This window comes from Physeter macrocephalus, chromosome 8, assembly GCF_002837175.3.
Source record: "Physeter macrocephalus isolate SW-GA chromosome 8, ASM283717v5, whole genome shotgun sequence".
NCBI lineage: Eukaryota > Metazoa > Chordata > Mammalia > Artiodactyla > Physeteridae > Physeter > Physeter macrocephalus.
Window position 1 is genome coordinate 97849839 of NC_041221.1, and position 14891 is coordinate 97864729.

At 32.9% G+C, this 14891-nt stretch overlaps 1 protein-coding gene across 3 annotated transcripts in view; it reads right to left on the reverse strand.

Annotated features, from left to right (window-relative positions):
• CHD1 (chromodomain helicase DNA binding protein 1) overlaps nt 1-14891 on the reverse strand; it is a 78530-nt gene that overhangs the window by 10341 nt on the left and 53298 nt on the right. The window contains exons 24-33 of one of the 3 annotated variants that reach the window (XM_028493101.2): nt 13596-13756; nt 12020-12061; nt 11204-11334; nt 10360-10498; nt 9985-10135; nt 8551-8673; nt 7624-7752; nt 6903-7166; nt 6397-6537; nt 2302-2480 (exon numbers count right to left, since the gene is read on the reverse strand). In XM_028493101.2, the coding sequence (XP_028348902.1) occupies nt 2302-2480; nt 6397-6537; nt 6903-7166; nt 7624-7752; nt 8551-8673; nt 9985-10135; nt 10360-10498; nt 11204-11334; nt 12020-12061; nt 13596-13756 (1460 nt within the window). The remainder of the gene's footprint in view (nt 1-2301; nt 2481-6396; nt 6538-6902; nt 7167-7623; nt 7753-8550; nt 8674-9984; nt 10136-10359; nt 10499-11203; nt 11335-12019; nt 12062-13595; nt 13757-14891) is intronic. The other 2 variants (XM_024129700.3, XM_055086698.1) reach the window with 2 other exon arrangements.

The window sequence follows — 14891 nt, forward strand, 5'->3', positions numbered from 1 at the left end:
GCAAGAAATAAAGCAGATAATTATGGTTACTGTAAAAATTTGCTTAATGTCAACTGCTGTATAATTATGGGTGAAGTATCTATCTTTAAAATTACAGGTAAGGTCTTGATCTTCCTTCCTTTTGTAGAATCAGTAACTGTAGCTGTGTTCTATGGGGTGGAGTGGCGTAGGGCAGGGTGCTTAGAAGTTCAACCTTAACACAAGGGACTCTCCCTTGCTTCTACATTTTCCCCCAATCTTTCTCTAAAGACAGCACTCAGACCAGAGCAAAAACTAATTTGCTTTTGAAATATTTTTCAATTGGGGTCTTCCTGTTCTCCTTTCCCATTTAAAGGAATCTGGTATAACCAGAGACAGTGGCAGCAGGAATAAGTACCAAGGAATATGAAATCAAGGTAGATTGGGAGAAAAACAAAAGCTAATTTGCCCAGCTGTGTAAAAAGAGGAATAAAACCTTGGAAGGTAGGGCGAACACAAAGAAAAATGTCTCCTGGCTATCTGGTCTCTCTTCTTTTAAAGGTTTTTTACCCCCCTCCCCCATTTCCTAATAACAACCTAAACCTGAAATAACATCCAGTTGTATTAGTCGACATGTAATTTCAACGAGATGCTGCTTATTTCTAATCTAGAAAGCAGGTAAAATAGATATTCTGCCTTCTTCACAACCTCAAAAATCTAAACTCTAATTATATTAAGGTTTAAAAACTGGTATGTAGTACACAATTAAGTTTTGTCAGAGAGAAAATAAGCTCCTTTACACTAAAAAGTAGTAGAAAATAACCTTAATATAATCCTTTAAATTAACTGAATTTAGCTTTAAAAATAACTCACTGCATTTCCTTTTTTTCCCTAATTTTATCACAGACAAGCAACAATCAAGAATATGTCTGGGAGCCACTGACAGAGAACATTTATTTAACTTTGGATCTTGAATATAAAAAGATAGAGGAATTTCGCTATATTCTCATTTAATCCTAGTATATATAATTAAACTCTACTGTATTCATGTCCTGTGGTTCTGTACTTTAGGGGTCCCTGTATGAGTTGATAAGAGCTTGAGAAGGATGGAGTAATTCTATTTTATGGTATTTAAGGAAAGCATTAAGCTCCGGTGTATACATATATTCCAACCATAAATAAAAGATTCAACTAGACACTATGAATAGTACTTGAGAATTATTGCCTCTCATTCTGCATAATATATCTTATCATTATCCTTCAATAACTGAAAAATATGCAGTGCCTTATTTTACAGATGATAATACTGGGGGGCTCATAGATATTGGTAACTGTTTAAGGTCACAAAGCCAAAAATTAGCCAGGATGGAACTAAGCATGCATGTCTTGTGATGCCAACTCCAGTGATCATTCCATGTCATTATAGGCACATGACTTTAGGCTCTTCTTCATGTCCGTGAATGGCTTCAGTTTCTTTAGACATGAGCTCAGTTTCACTTGTTTTCAAAAGCCTAGTGATCACGATCAACTTCTATCTCCTCTTTCTAAAATGGGGGTCCTGGTTGAGTTTAAGAAGAAAAGGGACAAGGATAGAATTTTTTTTTTTTAACTTTTGTGTAGTCATCATGCCTCCTCCAGAAATGTGTCATTAAAGTTTTTTGTTTTGATATGTAGCTGCACTACATGTAGCAAAGAAATCAGAAGGCTAATAAACAGATGTCAATGACTGGTTTATGCTCCTTTTATTTTTTTCCTATCCTGTCTAGTAGTCTGGCTTAACAGTGTCCTGGATTTGGTAATCATTAAGTGATTAGTATCATATTTTAGCAGTTCAGATTTATAATTTTAAAAAATCAACTGTACTTTTAAAATCAATCAAATTGCTGCCACTTCTAAGATGAAGAGGAAAACAGAAGTCTGCATTTTACATTGCTTGAGGACATTGAGTTTTACAAGGCTTTACAGTCATACTTAGAAGATGAATTGCTAAATTTATGTAACACATTGGTACACCAACCTCTGAAGATATTACTGAGAATAATTTGGTAAATTGTGGAGATTTTTAAAAATAAAATGCAATTTGAATTTTAATGAAATGCCTTTCACTATTTATTTAAAGGCAGAGATGCCACCTGTGGTTTATCATGATGCACAATTAAGTAATCATTTATTTATAAAAAGCTTTAAAGTTAAAGGAAAAAGTGAAAGCAATCATCCTCAGGTTACCTTTTTAAACTTTTTGTTACCTAAACTTCAGAAGTAGAAAAAAAATTGAAATACAAGAGACAAATAGATGGTTACAAAATTACAAATTTAACACTTCCTGAAAAATACACCACTTACTTTCTCCACTGCTTGATTTGCTCAGGATTTGTATACTCTTTCAGACATTCCGTGATATGGTCTCCAATTTTTATTAAGCACTGTCTAGTATGTTCCAGTTGTTCTCTTTCTGAAAGGCCTTTCTCGGGCCTATCAAGTTGCTTCAAAGCTGCTTTGACAGGCCTCATTCTTTCTTTACACTTTAAAACAGGAAAATAAGAACACAAATAGATGTATTAAAACCATGAATTCAACAAAGATCTACTTCTTTCAATGATACTTACTTACCTGAATAAATATAGCATTGTCTAATGCTAAAATGAGCATTAAATCTCACCTCACAGCTCTTAAGCATCAAGCATTTTTCCTTCAGACTTTATTCAGAAAGCAAGGCTTTCCATTATCATTTAAAATCAGTCGTTGCCTAAGTAAAAGCCTTGGATTTTACTTACTTTTTATAAAAATGGTTACTTTTTACACTGTAGAACACCATTCTAAACAGACTTAAAGAATGTTAAAAGATAACAGAATATTTCAGAGTATAACAATATTATGTATTGACTATAATATAGAATAAAATGTAAAAAAATATCTTTATACAATATATTGGCAAAGCTATTTTTATATATAAATACATAAATAACAATCTTTATATAATATATTGGCAAAGCTATTAACATCAATATAGCTACAAGTATAAACTGTCTATTCTTGGGGCCAAAGTAGCTAATGATGAATTTTGCTTCTGTCATATTTGGGCAATCAGGGACGTGGGAGTGGTTGATAGAAACCAACCTCTTCCTTGGCCTACACAGCACTAGCATGCTAGTAAAAGGACAACACACCCAAACTGTACCATTCAGTAAAGTCCAATTTGTGTAATAAAAACTGTTAACCTTATACCAAAACCAGAATTAAAATATTACTAAAAAAGCAAACTGCAGATAAATTTTATTGTATACAAATGCAAAAACAACTTTATAGTAATTATATCCATGAGTAGCAAGTTGTGTTAGTTTGGGGAATGTAAGGATGGATCAACTACAGACAATATATTTAGTTGACCCAATGCCACCATTTATTTGAAAAAAGAAATCCTTACATCACTGCTGTGAAGGGCCTTTCTTATTATCAATTAAGTGTTTATATTATATGTGCAAATTTGTTTATGAGTACTTTATTCTGTTTTATTGACCTATTTCTCCAAATCAGTTGGGAAACTTTCCAACTTTTGTCAGGAATTATTTAAATAACACTGGAATCATTTACTCTTTAGTTAAAATTAGAACTCAACCAAGCCTAATGTCTTTTTTAAAAAAGGGAAAATTTTAATTTCCTTTCTAATTTTTAGTGTTACTCATATTTGTTCTCTACATTTTGTTTCTTGTTCAATTTTCTAGTTTATATTCTGCTAGAAAATTATTTATTCAACATATGTAGGCTGAATACATACTATATTCTAGGTGTTGTTCTAGACCCAGAAAACAGAGTGGTAAATAAAACGGAGACCCTGCTTTTATGGAACCTGTACTCTAGTAGGAGAATAGAGCCAATAAATAAACAAGACATAGTGTTTAAGATGGTGACAACCATGATAAAACAATAAATAAAGCAAGAAAGAACAGGGAGCTTTCTACCTTACTTAAGATTTCAGAGAAGGGTGATGCTTGAGCAGGTATCTAAAGAAAACGAAGGAGTATAAGCCATTTCAAGCAGAGGGAAGAGCAAGTAAAAATGTCCTATAACTTGTCTGACATGTTCAAGGGAACAGTATGAATTCCAGTGTCGCTGGAACCAAGTGAGTCAGGCAAACAGCAGGAGATGATGGGAGTAAACCAGATGCTGTATCTTTTAGACTACTGTTATGAATCTTTTATCCTGAACGAGAGGGAAAGCCATTCAAGGGTTTTAAACAGAAAAGTAACATGGGGTGACTTTATTATCCCTATAACAGTTATTGTCAGTCTGGGTTGCTGTGTGGAGTACAAACCGGGGTATGAAAAGGGTATAGGGTGAGATGGGAAGGGTGAGAGCAGTGAGAACAGCTATGAAGCTTTTGAAATAATCTAGGAAAGAGATGGCTGTGGCTTGAACCAGTGTGTTAGAGCCAATATGATTTACTCATTGACTGAATGTTAGTGGAGGAAAGAGAGAGGAATTGATGACTAAAATCTATGCTAAGGTCAAGGCCTGAAGATGGGAACTGGAGCAATGATAACTAATATTTATAAAGCACTTATTAGGTACAGAGGCTGTGTGTTCGTTGCTTTAAATTTGATTCTGACAACAGACCTTTGCAATACCATTCACTCTATTTTATAGAAAAAGAAATTGAAGCTTAGAATGAAATGACATCTGTGAAACCCAGTTTTGACCTCAAACACTTTCTTGACTGCTAAATTATACTGCTATCTAGGAAGACAGATCAATAAGACACAAGAAAATCAAGAGATGCTAAATGAGGCAAAGATGTCAAGGAAAATGAAGACTGAGAAAAGACCAGTGAATTTCTTAATAATCAGAGCTATTTCCCGAATACAATAAAATGTATATACCGAGAAAATCTTAATCATACAAGCTCAGAAAATCTGTCTCTGGAGTCCATGTTTAAAACTATTCCATTATTCCTTTCCATAATACAAGAGATTTTAAATCATTTATGAAGGTTAATGAAGAAGAAATTCATGCACTGGACACAAAAGGAAACTTTCCATTTCACCAGTTATACGAACAAGTCAGATGGCTAAGGAGGAACTGTGGGCAAAGAAGTGGCAAGAAGTGCAATTTCACCTACCTCAGTAATGGAGCAGATAGTGTAGGGGAAGCAGTTCAGAAGAGTTCAGTGTTTTCACCTCAGAAAAGCAAAAGCACACCATCACCCATTCCCACCCAATACAGAGGGAATTAAAAAATAATAATAATAAATAAAAAACCAATAGGAAATGGATAGAGAGGCTAGATTAAGATCTAGGCCATAAATAGAAAGGTTAGCCTTAAAAGTTGCTAAGGAATCACAACATGTGAACCTGGAGAAAAGATAAAAATGAAAGTCAAGAGATAAGGTGTATGTTCATTCAAGTAAGATGGAAGACAGGAGCTGGAACAGCTTACTTGGGAATGTCCCCAATATTCTCAGAGATTAGAGGGATATAAACAGCCAAAAGTGAGGAGGACAAGAAAACTGTGGTAGGAACTATGTTATTTAAAGAGCATATCTGGAACTATATTAGGGCATGCAATGGAATCAGTAGGAAATGAATAAATGCGTTCTCAGTCTTAATATCATCTAGTCAGAGTACACAATAGGAGAAAATGGGACATGAAGGTGAGCTGGGGATCTAGAAGGACGTAGTAGGTCAAACACAAATATAATTTTAGAAGGTGAAAATTCCCATCTTTCAGGTATAGCATTTGATTAGTATCAGTGATAAAACTGACTTAAGATTACACCCATAAGATTATTTGGGTTCCTGAATATATACAGTAAATAAACCCTTTGGAGAAAGGCCAAGATAGATTCTCCCTGACTCTGATGAATATAAAAGCATGGTAGCATGTAAAACCAGTATATTTTAGACCAGTGTTACTCAAAGCGTGGTCTATGAACCTGTGTTAGTCCAAAGCAGGATAGGTACAGAAATTTTAGAAACTTTTTTATCAGTTTGACAGTGCAAATTTATACCTACTGAACCTAGTAATACAACACCAGGGCTTATATTTTATATTCTTTTTTTTCCTATCTTCATTTTCATTTTATTTTCTAAAAACACTGGTCTGTAAAAGATTAGAAAAGAAGGGTCCTTCACTGTAGATAAAAAGCACTGTTATATGGATAACAGGCTCAGGAATTGAAAGGTTTAAAATTCTAAAGTTGGAGGAAAAAAGTTTATTCCCTAAATACCTCTTCTTAAAATCTTTAATTTATGAAGAAGTTTTTCTAGGTTGATTCTAAATTTAGGATACCTTTCAAAATTTAAATCCATTGCTTTTGTCAACTTGAACTGCAATGCTATCAAATTCAAACAAATTTCTAAAGTTAAAGTTTTAAAAGATGAATATAAATTAAATAAAATGTTATCTGAATTATTCCTAATTACCAGAAACTTTACTACTTACTATGCTGAATGTCTTCTGATCTAGCTCTTCAGATTCTTCAGATATGGGAACTGGTTCACCACTTGCAGTGATATGAACTGGAGCATCTGACACTGAAGATTTCTTAGATCTTTCCTTGCTATCAGACTTGGATTCACTCAACTGATGAAAAAGAGAAAATAAAACAAAAACGCAACAACAACAAAGGCAAAAATGATTAACACTTCCAGAAGAATTATGGTCTCATTTTATTCTATAAAGTTTACTCACATTTAACATTCTTATCTATTTTATCTTTCCCCTATTTTATTTGGGGAAACCAAAAATAAAGCTATTCTGTAACATTACTTATTAGGTAAGGCATCTAAAAAAGGATTCAAACCTGTTCTTCTCCTCTACTAGATACCCATATGCATTTTTAAAGAACTCAGTTATTGAGACTAATTGGGCTGACAGGCAATTTATTCTCCTAAACTGTAAATATGCTGTTGTGTCACTTTCTAAATTTTATATTATGATTTGCATACCTTTTCTTCCTTTATGTCTTTTTCTTTCTGTATAGCTTCTTTTACTTTGTTTTCTCTTTTCTCTTTAAAATCTTTTTCCTTTATATCTTTCTTATCCTCTTTTTCTTTTATCTCCCTTTTAAGTTCTCTTTTATTTTCCTTTTCTTTCGCTTCCCTCTTTTCTTCTGGTTCCTTCTTTATACAAACATCTGGCTCAGGTTTTTCTTCACTGTCTCTTTCTGTTTTAACTTTTTTATTTGGATGTTTCACAGAAGTGATCTCATCCTGAAAAGTGCAAGTATGGCCAATGTATTACTAACCAAATCTCGACAAAGACTAATTTCTTTTCTTTGCATGACTATGGATTGCATGTATGTGGATTCTGAGAGAAGTAACTCAGAATCCCATTAGTAATGATACATGCAATATTTACCTTCCTATAAAAATTAAGGTAAGCCAATCCCATTCAAAATTCATAACAAAATTAAAGGAGACAGAATGTCTTCAAATGGCAAATGTTTGAAAAGGAAGGACCTTTGCTCTATCCCTCTAGTGAAATATTCTATTGGATGGGTAGAATTCTGTTCTGTAAATGAGACTACATAACAAACTATAAAAAAGAACTTCAGTATCTAAAAGTAAAATTTCAAGCCTTACTTCAAACTTCAAATGTAAAGCATACGAAAAATACGCCATGTTCCCTTTCTATATAACAGGTTGCTTTTCTAAAACACATTCTTACCTTATCATCATCTTCATCAGACTTTTCTGAGGGCAGGGGAGAAGAATCGCTCTTTATTTCCTCTTTCATTTTTATAGACTTCATTGCTTTATTCTTCTTAGCTCTTACTTTCCTCCTTTTTGAACCTCCCTAAAAATAATTATTTTTATTCTAACCAACCCCACAGATTCCATTAAAAAAAAATCTTAAATACCACATCTATAAAGCTAAAGAACACACACTCCAACCCAATCCTTAATCTGCTGGCACTAAGCTACACCAATCTTAGAAAGTTATTATCAACAAAAGTGATATAACTTAATGAATCAAGTACAAATTAATGTGAATAAATGCTAACCAACTGTAATTATTTCTTAAAAAAAAAAAAAAACAGTAGAGAGAAATAGGGTTGTTCACCTTCCTAAATTATTATCTTCAACTAAATCCAATGTCACCAGAGATAGCCTTAGAAATTATTTTTAATAGTACATAGGTAGTTATTGACACTGTGGTCACAGGTAAACTTTCAAGGGTTGCTTTAGTTTCCAATCACCTCTCTTGTAGTGTCTTTTTCCTTCTTTTGTGAAACGCCCTCATAAATAAGCTTGGTGATCTTTAATGCTATTCCTTAAGCTGCCCAATGTCTCCAAATGAAACAATAATGCAAGCCTGTCCTCTCAAAAAGCACTCCACTCCACTCCAAAAGTTGCTACCACTCTCTCTCTAAATACTACGAAAAAACAGATCCCATTCTGAAAGATAGGACTCACTAGAGTTTTAACATGAATGCTGAGATCATTTAAGGCAAAATATTACCATATTCAAATAAAGCTAAATTACAGATAAACATACTGATGAGCCCATGCTAACCACAGGTGTCTAGGGTGATCAGAAAACTAGATTTATCTTATTCAGAAGTAAACTGCTCTTAAGCATATGTTAACTTACTGCACCAGAAAGCCTCTGAGCTTCTTTTCTTGCAAGATCTTTACTAAGTAATTTGATGAGGTAGTCCGCACGTGTCTGTAACTGTTTTGCTTGTGGTTTTTTATCAGGATCATCTGGAAGAATCTGAAAAGCAATTAATTTTTTCATCTTGTCTTTAATAAATAACATGAGAAATAATAATCATTGTTTAAAAAAGGCTTACTCATTTAAAAAATATGTATAATTCACTAACAAGTTACAACTCTTAAAATCTGTAGGAATAAACAGCTTAGAATGCAAAATACATTTTTTTTATAGCTATGCCACAAAGATTCAATTTCTCTGGGAATGAATTCTAAATACACGAGAAAAATATCCCTCTATTCAAAATGAGACTACACAGTATGAGGTTAGAAATTTCTTTCAAATATGTAATGGTGTATTGGCATTCAGTGTTATTAAACATCTTAAGTATTCTTAGATTTCCTTCCTTCTCAACAGTATATTTTAAGTATAAAGTATATAAAAATTCCTAGATTATAAAGTATCATCTATCAGGACTTCCAGGGTGGCACAGTGGTTAAAAATCCTCCTGCCAGTGCAGGGGACATAGGTTCGATCCCTGGTCCAGGAAGATCCCAACTAAGCCTGTGCACCGCAACTATTGAGCCTGCGTGCCACAACTACTGAAGCCCGTATGCCTAGAGCCCGTGCTCTGCAACAAGAGAAGCCACCACAATGAGAAGCCCGCGCACCACAACAAAGAGTAGCCCCCGCTCGCCGCAACTAGAGAAAGCCTGTGGACAGCAATGAAGACCCAACACAGCCAAAAATTAAAAATTAAAAAAAAAAAAAAAAAAGTATCATTCATGTAGAAGACAACCCAAAGCATGTACTGTGAGGAAACTCTTACAATGAAAATATTAACTAATTTTGTTTCACAGTAGCAAACGACAAATATCTGAAGGTTCCCACTTGTCCATGAAGAAGTAAAATATAAAAAGATAAATGATAAGCATAGGCCAATGCTTCCAATGTTTTCCATTCTAGGCAAAGAAATGATTATAACTAGTGTGGTGGCATCAAATCACCAAAACTCCTAAACACTGTTTGTTATTTTTAAAAAATATATAAACACACACATAAAAAATCCTTTTTTGCTCTTGAATAATATAATGACTGAATGACATACAGGTTTACTTTTAACCTGATACTAAGAAGAAAAATATACCTATGCCTTAATAACAAAAATGTAATTTCAGAGGTAAAGCAGAATCTAGAGATCATTTAAATTCAATCCCTTCATGAAAACCAGATTCCAAAGAAGCCAAGGTCATACAGCTAACTAGAGCCATGGTTTTCTGACTCCCAGTTGAGTTTATTTCTAACATAATTTAAAAGCAAAAAATTCAATTTAACATCAGTGGTCAACAGAATCAAGAAATATTTAAGTACCTTGTGTGTCAGACTGAGGTCAGGATCCATTTTAATCATTTCCCAGCTTCCATATCCGTATTCGTAGATACCAATTAACAAATTGGAATCATCTTCTTTGCCCCAGTCTATATCAAAATGAGCTGCCTTCGTGTGGCATGGGATGATATACCTATCATTAAAGTTAACAGCCACTGTCAAGTTATAATTGCTTTATTAAAAATTAATTTTGAAAAAAATGAGTCATTACAACTTCAAAATACTATGCTTTATTTTATTTTTTAAAACATTTTATTCAAATTGGCCAATGGCATAAAAAACATTTTTAACATAAATTCATATCCAAATTATTGAATAACAACAAATATTTTACAATGGAAAAAGTAAACAACTCACTGCTTTCTTTCTTCTGGATCTGAAGGAATGGATTTGTGCAACGGTATTAATTCTTCTTCATGGGAGATGACTAGCTTGGCATTCACCTGTACTCCTGATATTCGGAATGTCGGACCCTTTACTTTTCCAAGTCTACCACCTTAATTTATTTGGAAAAGAATATTAAAAAGTATAAAATATATACTACGAAACACAAAGCAAAATATGTTATTACTTATATAAATAAGTACTATTACTTATTTACCTATATTTTTAAGTATTACTTATTTGTGTTAAGCGGAGGCTTGCTGGCAAACCCTAAATTTCACTCGAGATTTTTCAGTACATACTACTGATTATAATATAGCACATGAAGATTCACAAAAAGCATTTAATGTACTTTAGCAAATGCATAAGATACATCAATCTATTAATATGTCAGCTTTTCTAAATAAGAGCTCCAGTATGATTTTTTTTCAGTACATCTAATTACTGAATCTTATCTATTTTTATTTAGATAGATGAATTACAAAATAAGTATAATGAAGTAACTATGCTAAAACCATTATCACACGTGTATACTTATAATATCTCATCTATACTAAAAATATAGTACAACTAACAATAATTCCTGATGTTACCTCCCAGCCAGAAAATATACCAGGCAGATGGATTCTACTGACTTCAATAATATAATTCTGCTGCCCATTTTCTATTACCCAGAAATGGCCTTGCTTTGTTTTATAAAGCATCTTTTAAGACTAATGAATAGGTAACTTAAGATATAATACCTAACTAACTCAATAAAAACATATTCTGAAAATTCCATTTACCTCTCTTTAAATCACTTTCATTTTAGTATTACCTGTTCGTTCTGTTCCTGAAGAATTGTCCTTTAAAGCTTTAATGCAACCATTATGTACCAATTCTCCTAGTCGTCTGAGGTCTGTCTCTGACTTATCAACTAATTCAGCATCTCGAGCAATTGCATCTAATCTGTAATAAAATAATACAATTTTCAGGTAAATATGCAGAATAAAATGGAGCCATTTAAGACAGATATTATAAGAGTAAAGTTCTATAATTTTTTATTACTATACACTGAGAAAATATGAATAAATGTTCAAAACATTTTTTCATCATCTAAAATAATTATGTAAATATTTCATTGTAACTTCATGCAAGTCATCTCAAAATAAAACAGAAAATATCTCTATTTTAAGATGGAGTTTTGGGGAGAAAATAGAATTAAACCAATTTGAGTCTCTGCCACTCTATAATTAAGATAGTGGTTATAACGGTTATTGAGAATAACTTAAACAAAATTGGTCTTTAAGTCAGAGGCTAGGTTAGCAACTTAGCTTCTCTATGGATGAATCTGCTATTTTATAAGCTTGTGATGAAAAGGTAAGAAAAAGCATTTGAAAAGTAGCTTACAATTATAAAAATGCAAATGTTCTACAGGCCATGTATTTTATAGAAAACTTCATTTGTAGACAAAACTTTAGAGACTAGAAAGGATTAAGGATAGTACAAAAAGCTTTCAAAAATCTATGTGAAATTTGCTTTCTATAAGTTAACTTTGTAAAAACCTTTTACAGCAAATTTAACAATAGTATAAATAAAGCTGACAGCCTGTGATACATTCTACAATTCTATTGAGAATGACAGATGTATTTACCTTTCCAGAGGGCCACCAAATTTCTTGTAACTCTTGATAAACCTAACAGAAAATAATTGTTTGGTTTAAATGTGGGCTTCACTCTTCGTTAAAAAATAGATATAAATATATAGAAATAATACTTGTTAGTGTAAAAATTAATTCAAGGTACTGTTACTAACAAAAATGAAAAACTATGCTAGAATCAAAACATTAAAACATTAAGATAAACCAAGTAAGACAAGATACATCTTTTAACACCCAGGATGATGTTTAGAAACCAATATAAATAAAACAGAAGCTGAATTTTATTTTAGAAATTATTTTTTTCACAAGACAAAAAAGGTTCAAGGCTACCAGAGGAAGTGTCTCCAGAATTATCAATCATATTACACCTCCTCACATTTCAAGTGTAGATAAAAGTTTACTGAATATAGCTTTAATTCAGATGTATGGTATTATACCAACAATGGAAAAATAAACATTACTTAAGAACAAAGCTACCCAAGTGGGTGATGGATGAGGGAAAATATCCAGGAAAAGTAGAAGTTGAAATGCCTCTTCAACTAGAGACAGAAAGTCCAGCAAATCAGGTGGTCATAAAAGTACCCTAAACAGGGGCTTCCCTGGTGGTGCAGTGGTTGAGAGTCTGCCTGCCGATGCAGGGGACACGAGTTCGTGCCCCGGTCCGGGAAGATCCCACATGCCGCGGAGCAGCTGGGCCCGTAAGCCATGGCCGCTGAGCCTGTGCGTCCAGAGCCTGTGCTCCGCAACGGGAGAGGCCACAACAGTGAGAGGCCCGCGTACCGCAAAAAAAAAAAAAAAAAAAAAAAAAGTACCCTAAAGTACCCTAAACAAAATCTAACAATATATTTAGTTTTCTGGTAGAAAAAAATGAGGAAGAACTTTATCAGTCAGGTCTATGATTTAAAAGAAAAGAGTTACAATGGCTTGAAAGAAACAACAAACTCTCAAAATATAACAACGAACAACCTTTCACAAATTTCATATGCAAAAATATTACATAAAGTAAGCTGCTATCCCATTCCCCTTAAATAAATCTGTATATATGAACAAACATATTTTGAAAGAAAACTACAATTTATCCTGCCTGGCCAATCTTACCTCAACTCCTATTTGGACACACCAGAAACACTTTTAACATGGTTAATTTCAAAAAACCAATCACCTCAGTGTACAAAAACTAGAAAAATATGGAACTAAATTACTTTCACGTAAAGAGTAATGTTGGGAACCATAAATACAGTCAGAATTTTTAATAAATAATCTAATGTACTGAAATATACATTCATTATTCAAAAGGGCCACTATTCTGAACCACATTAATAAAACCAAAGTAATTTAGCAATCTAAATAGAGTACCAATAAATAACACAGCAAAGATTAATGCCAAACTCATTTTTTACCCATAGTTATAAAGAACAACCAAAAGCAGAACCACCCAATCCCTACACAATTATCATATATTTGCCTCCTCTAATACTTTCATCTTAATCTTTAAAATTTATGGAATTTGTTTTAATTTCACCCCCTACTAAAAGCAAGTTGAAGTAAAAGTGGTCTTATGTCATCTTACCGCCGAATTTCTGCATCACTAAATCCTTTAATATTTTCCCGAGGGATAGTTCGTGGTCTTCCACGTTTCTTTGGCCTTTTCCTTTCTGAGACTGAATCACTATCAGATCCAGAGTATCTCCTACTTCTACTGCGCCTCCCTTCACTTCCATTGAAACTAATCTGGAATTTGAAAATAAAATTTTGCCCAAGTTTAGGTAAAGCAGGCTTCTATGTTAAGGGCAAAAAAACATTATAAAAGATTTACAAAATTAACAAATATGTATCAAAAATATTCTAGAAACAAAATTAAAAAGCAAACAAAGCAGGAAAAATATAGCACATTAATGACAAAGAGTTATTAACAGCCTTAACACTTAAAATATTCTCATAAATCAGCAGGAAAATACCCATTGTCCTTTTGTAAAAATATATGAAAGGTAATTAAAAAGCAATTAATCAAATAACATAAACACAGAATTATACAACCTCACTGGTATATTTCTTAAAATGTGAATTAAAGTTACAATGCAATGTAATTCTTTCTTTAACCCATCAACTTGACCAATACTAACTAAGCAATAATAGCCAATACTGGTACTGGTATAGAATAACAGTCAAACACCTCTGGTGTGTATTTAAACTGGGACAGAGGGCAATTTGGCAATATTGTATCAAACGTCTTAAAATTTATCATTCTGCTGACCCAGCAACATCCCTACTAGGCATTTTTCTTGATATCAGAAATGTAAAGGAACACTGGCCAAGTCATTTTAATCATAAAAAAAAATTGCAAACAAGCTAAATGTTCATCAAAAAAAAGATCAGACAAATAATCTATACAATAGAAAGCTGAGAAGCCATTAAAAATTTTGTAGAATGACTAACATTCATTATATACTGTCAAAAGGAAGAAAGCAAGTCCCAAATTAATGACTCCAATTAAACCTGGCAAATGATATGTATTAAAAAAATACTAGAATTATGTATACTATATACTGTAATAATATTATTACTATGATATCTCTGAGTGGACAGACATTTTTCCTGCAAGTCTCTGGAGTTCTTCCAAAGCCTCAGTACATATTCTGAATCCCTAATATGCTGAAAGCTAATTGAAAGTCAATGATGGTATTTAGTTCTTATTTGTTCTAACCTTCTCCCATCCTTTCACTAGATCTAATATAATGCTGTGCTTCCCTTGCACTATAAAAGGAAACCACTAAGGGGTTTACAGAAATAAACACAAACAAGAAACTACACATACAATTACTCTCAGGCCAAACACAAATTACTTGGCTCCATTTCTGCCTGGGAT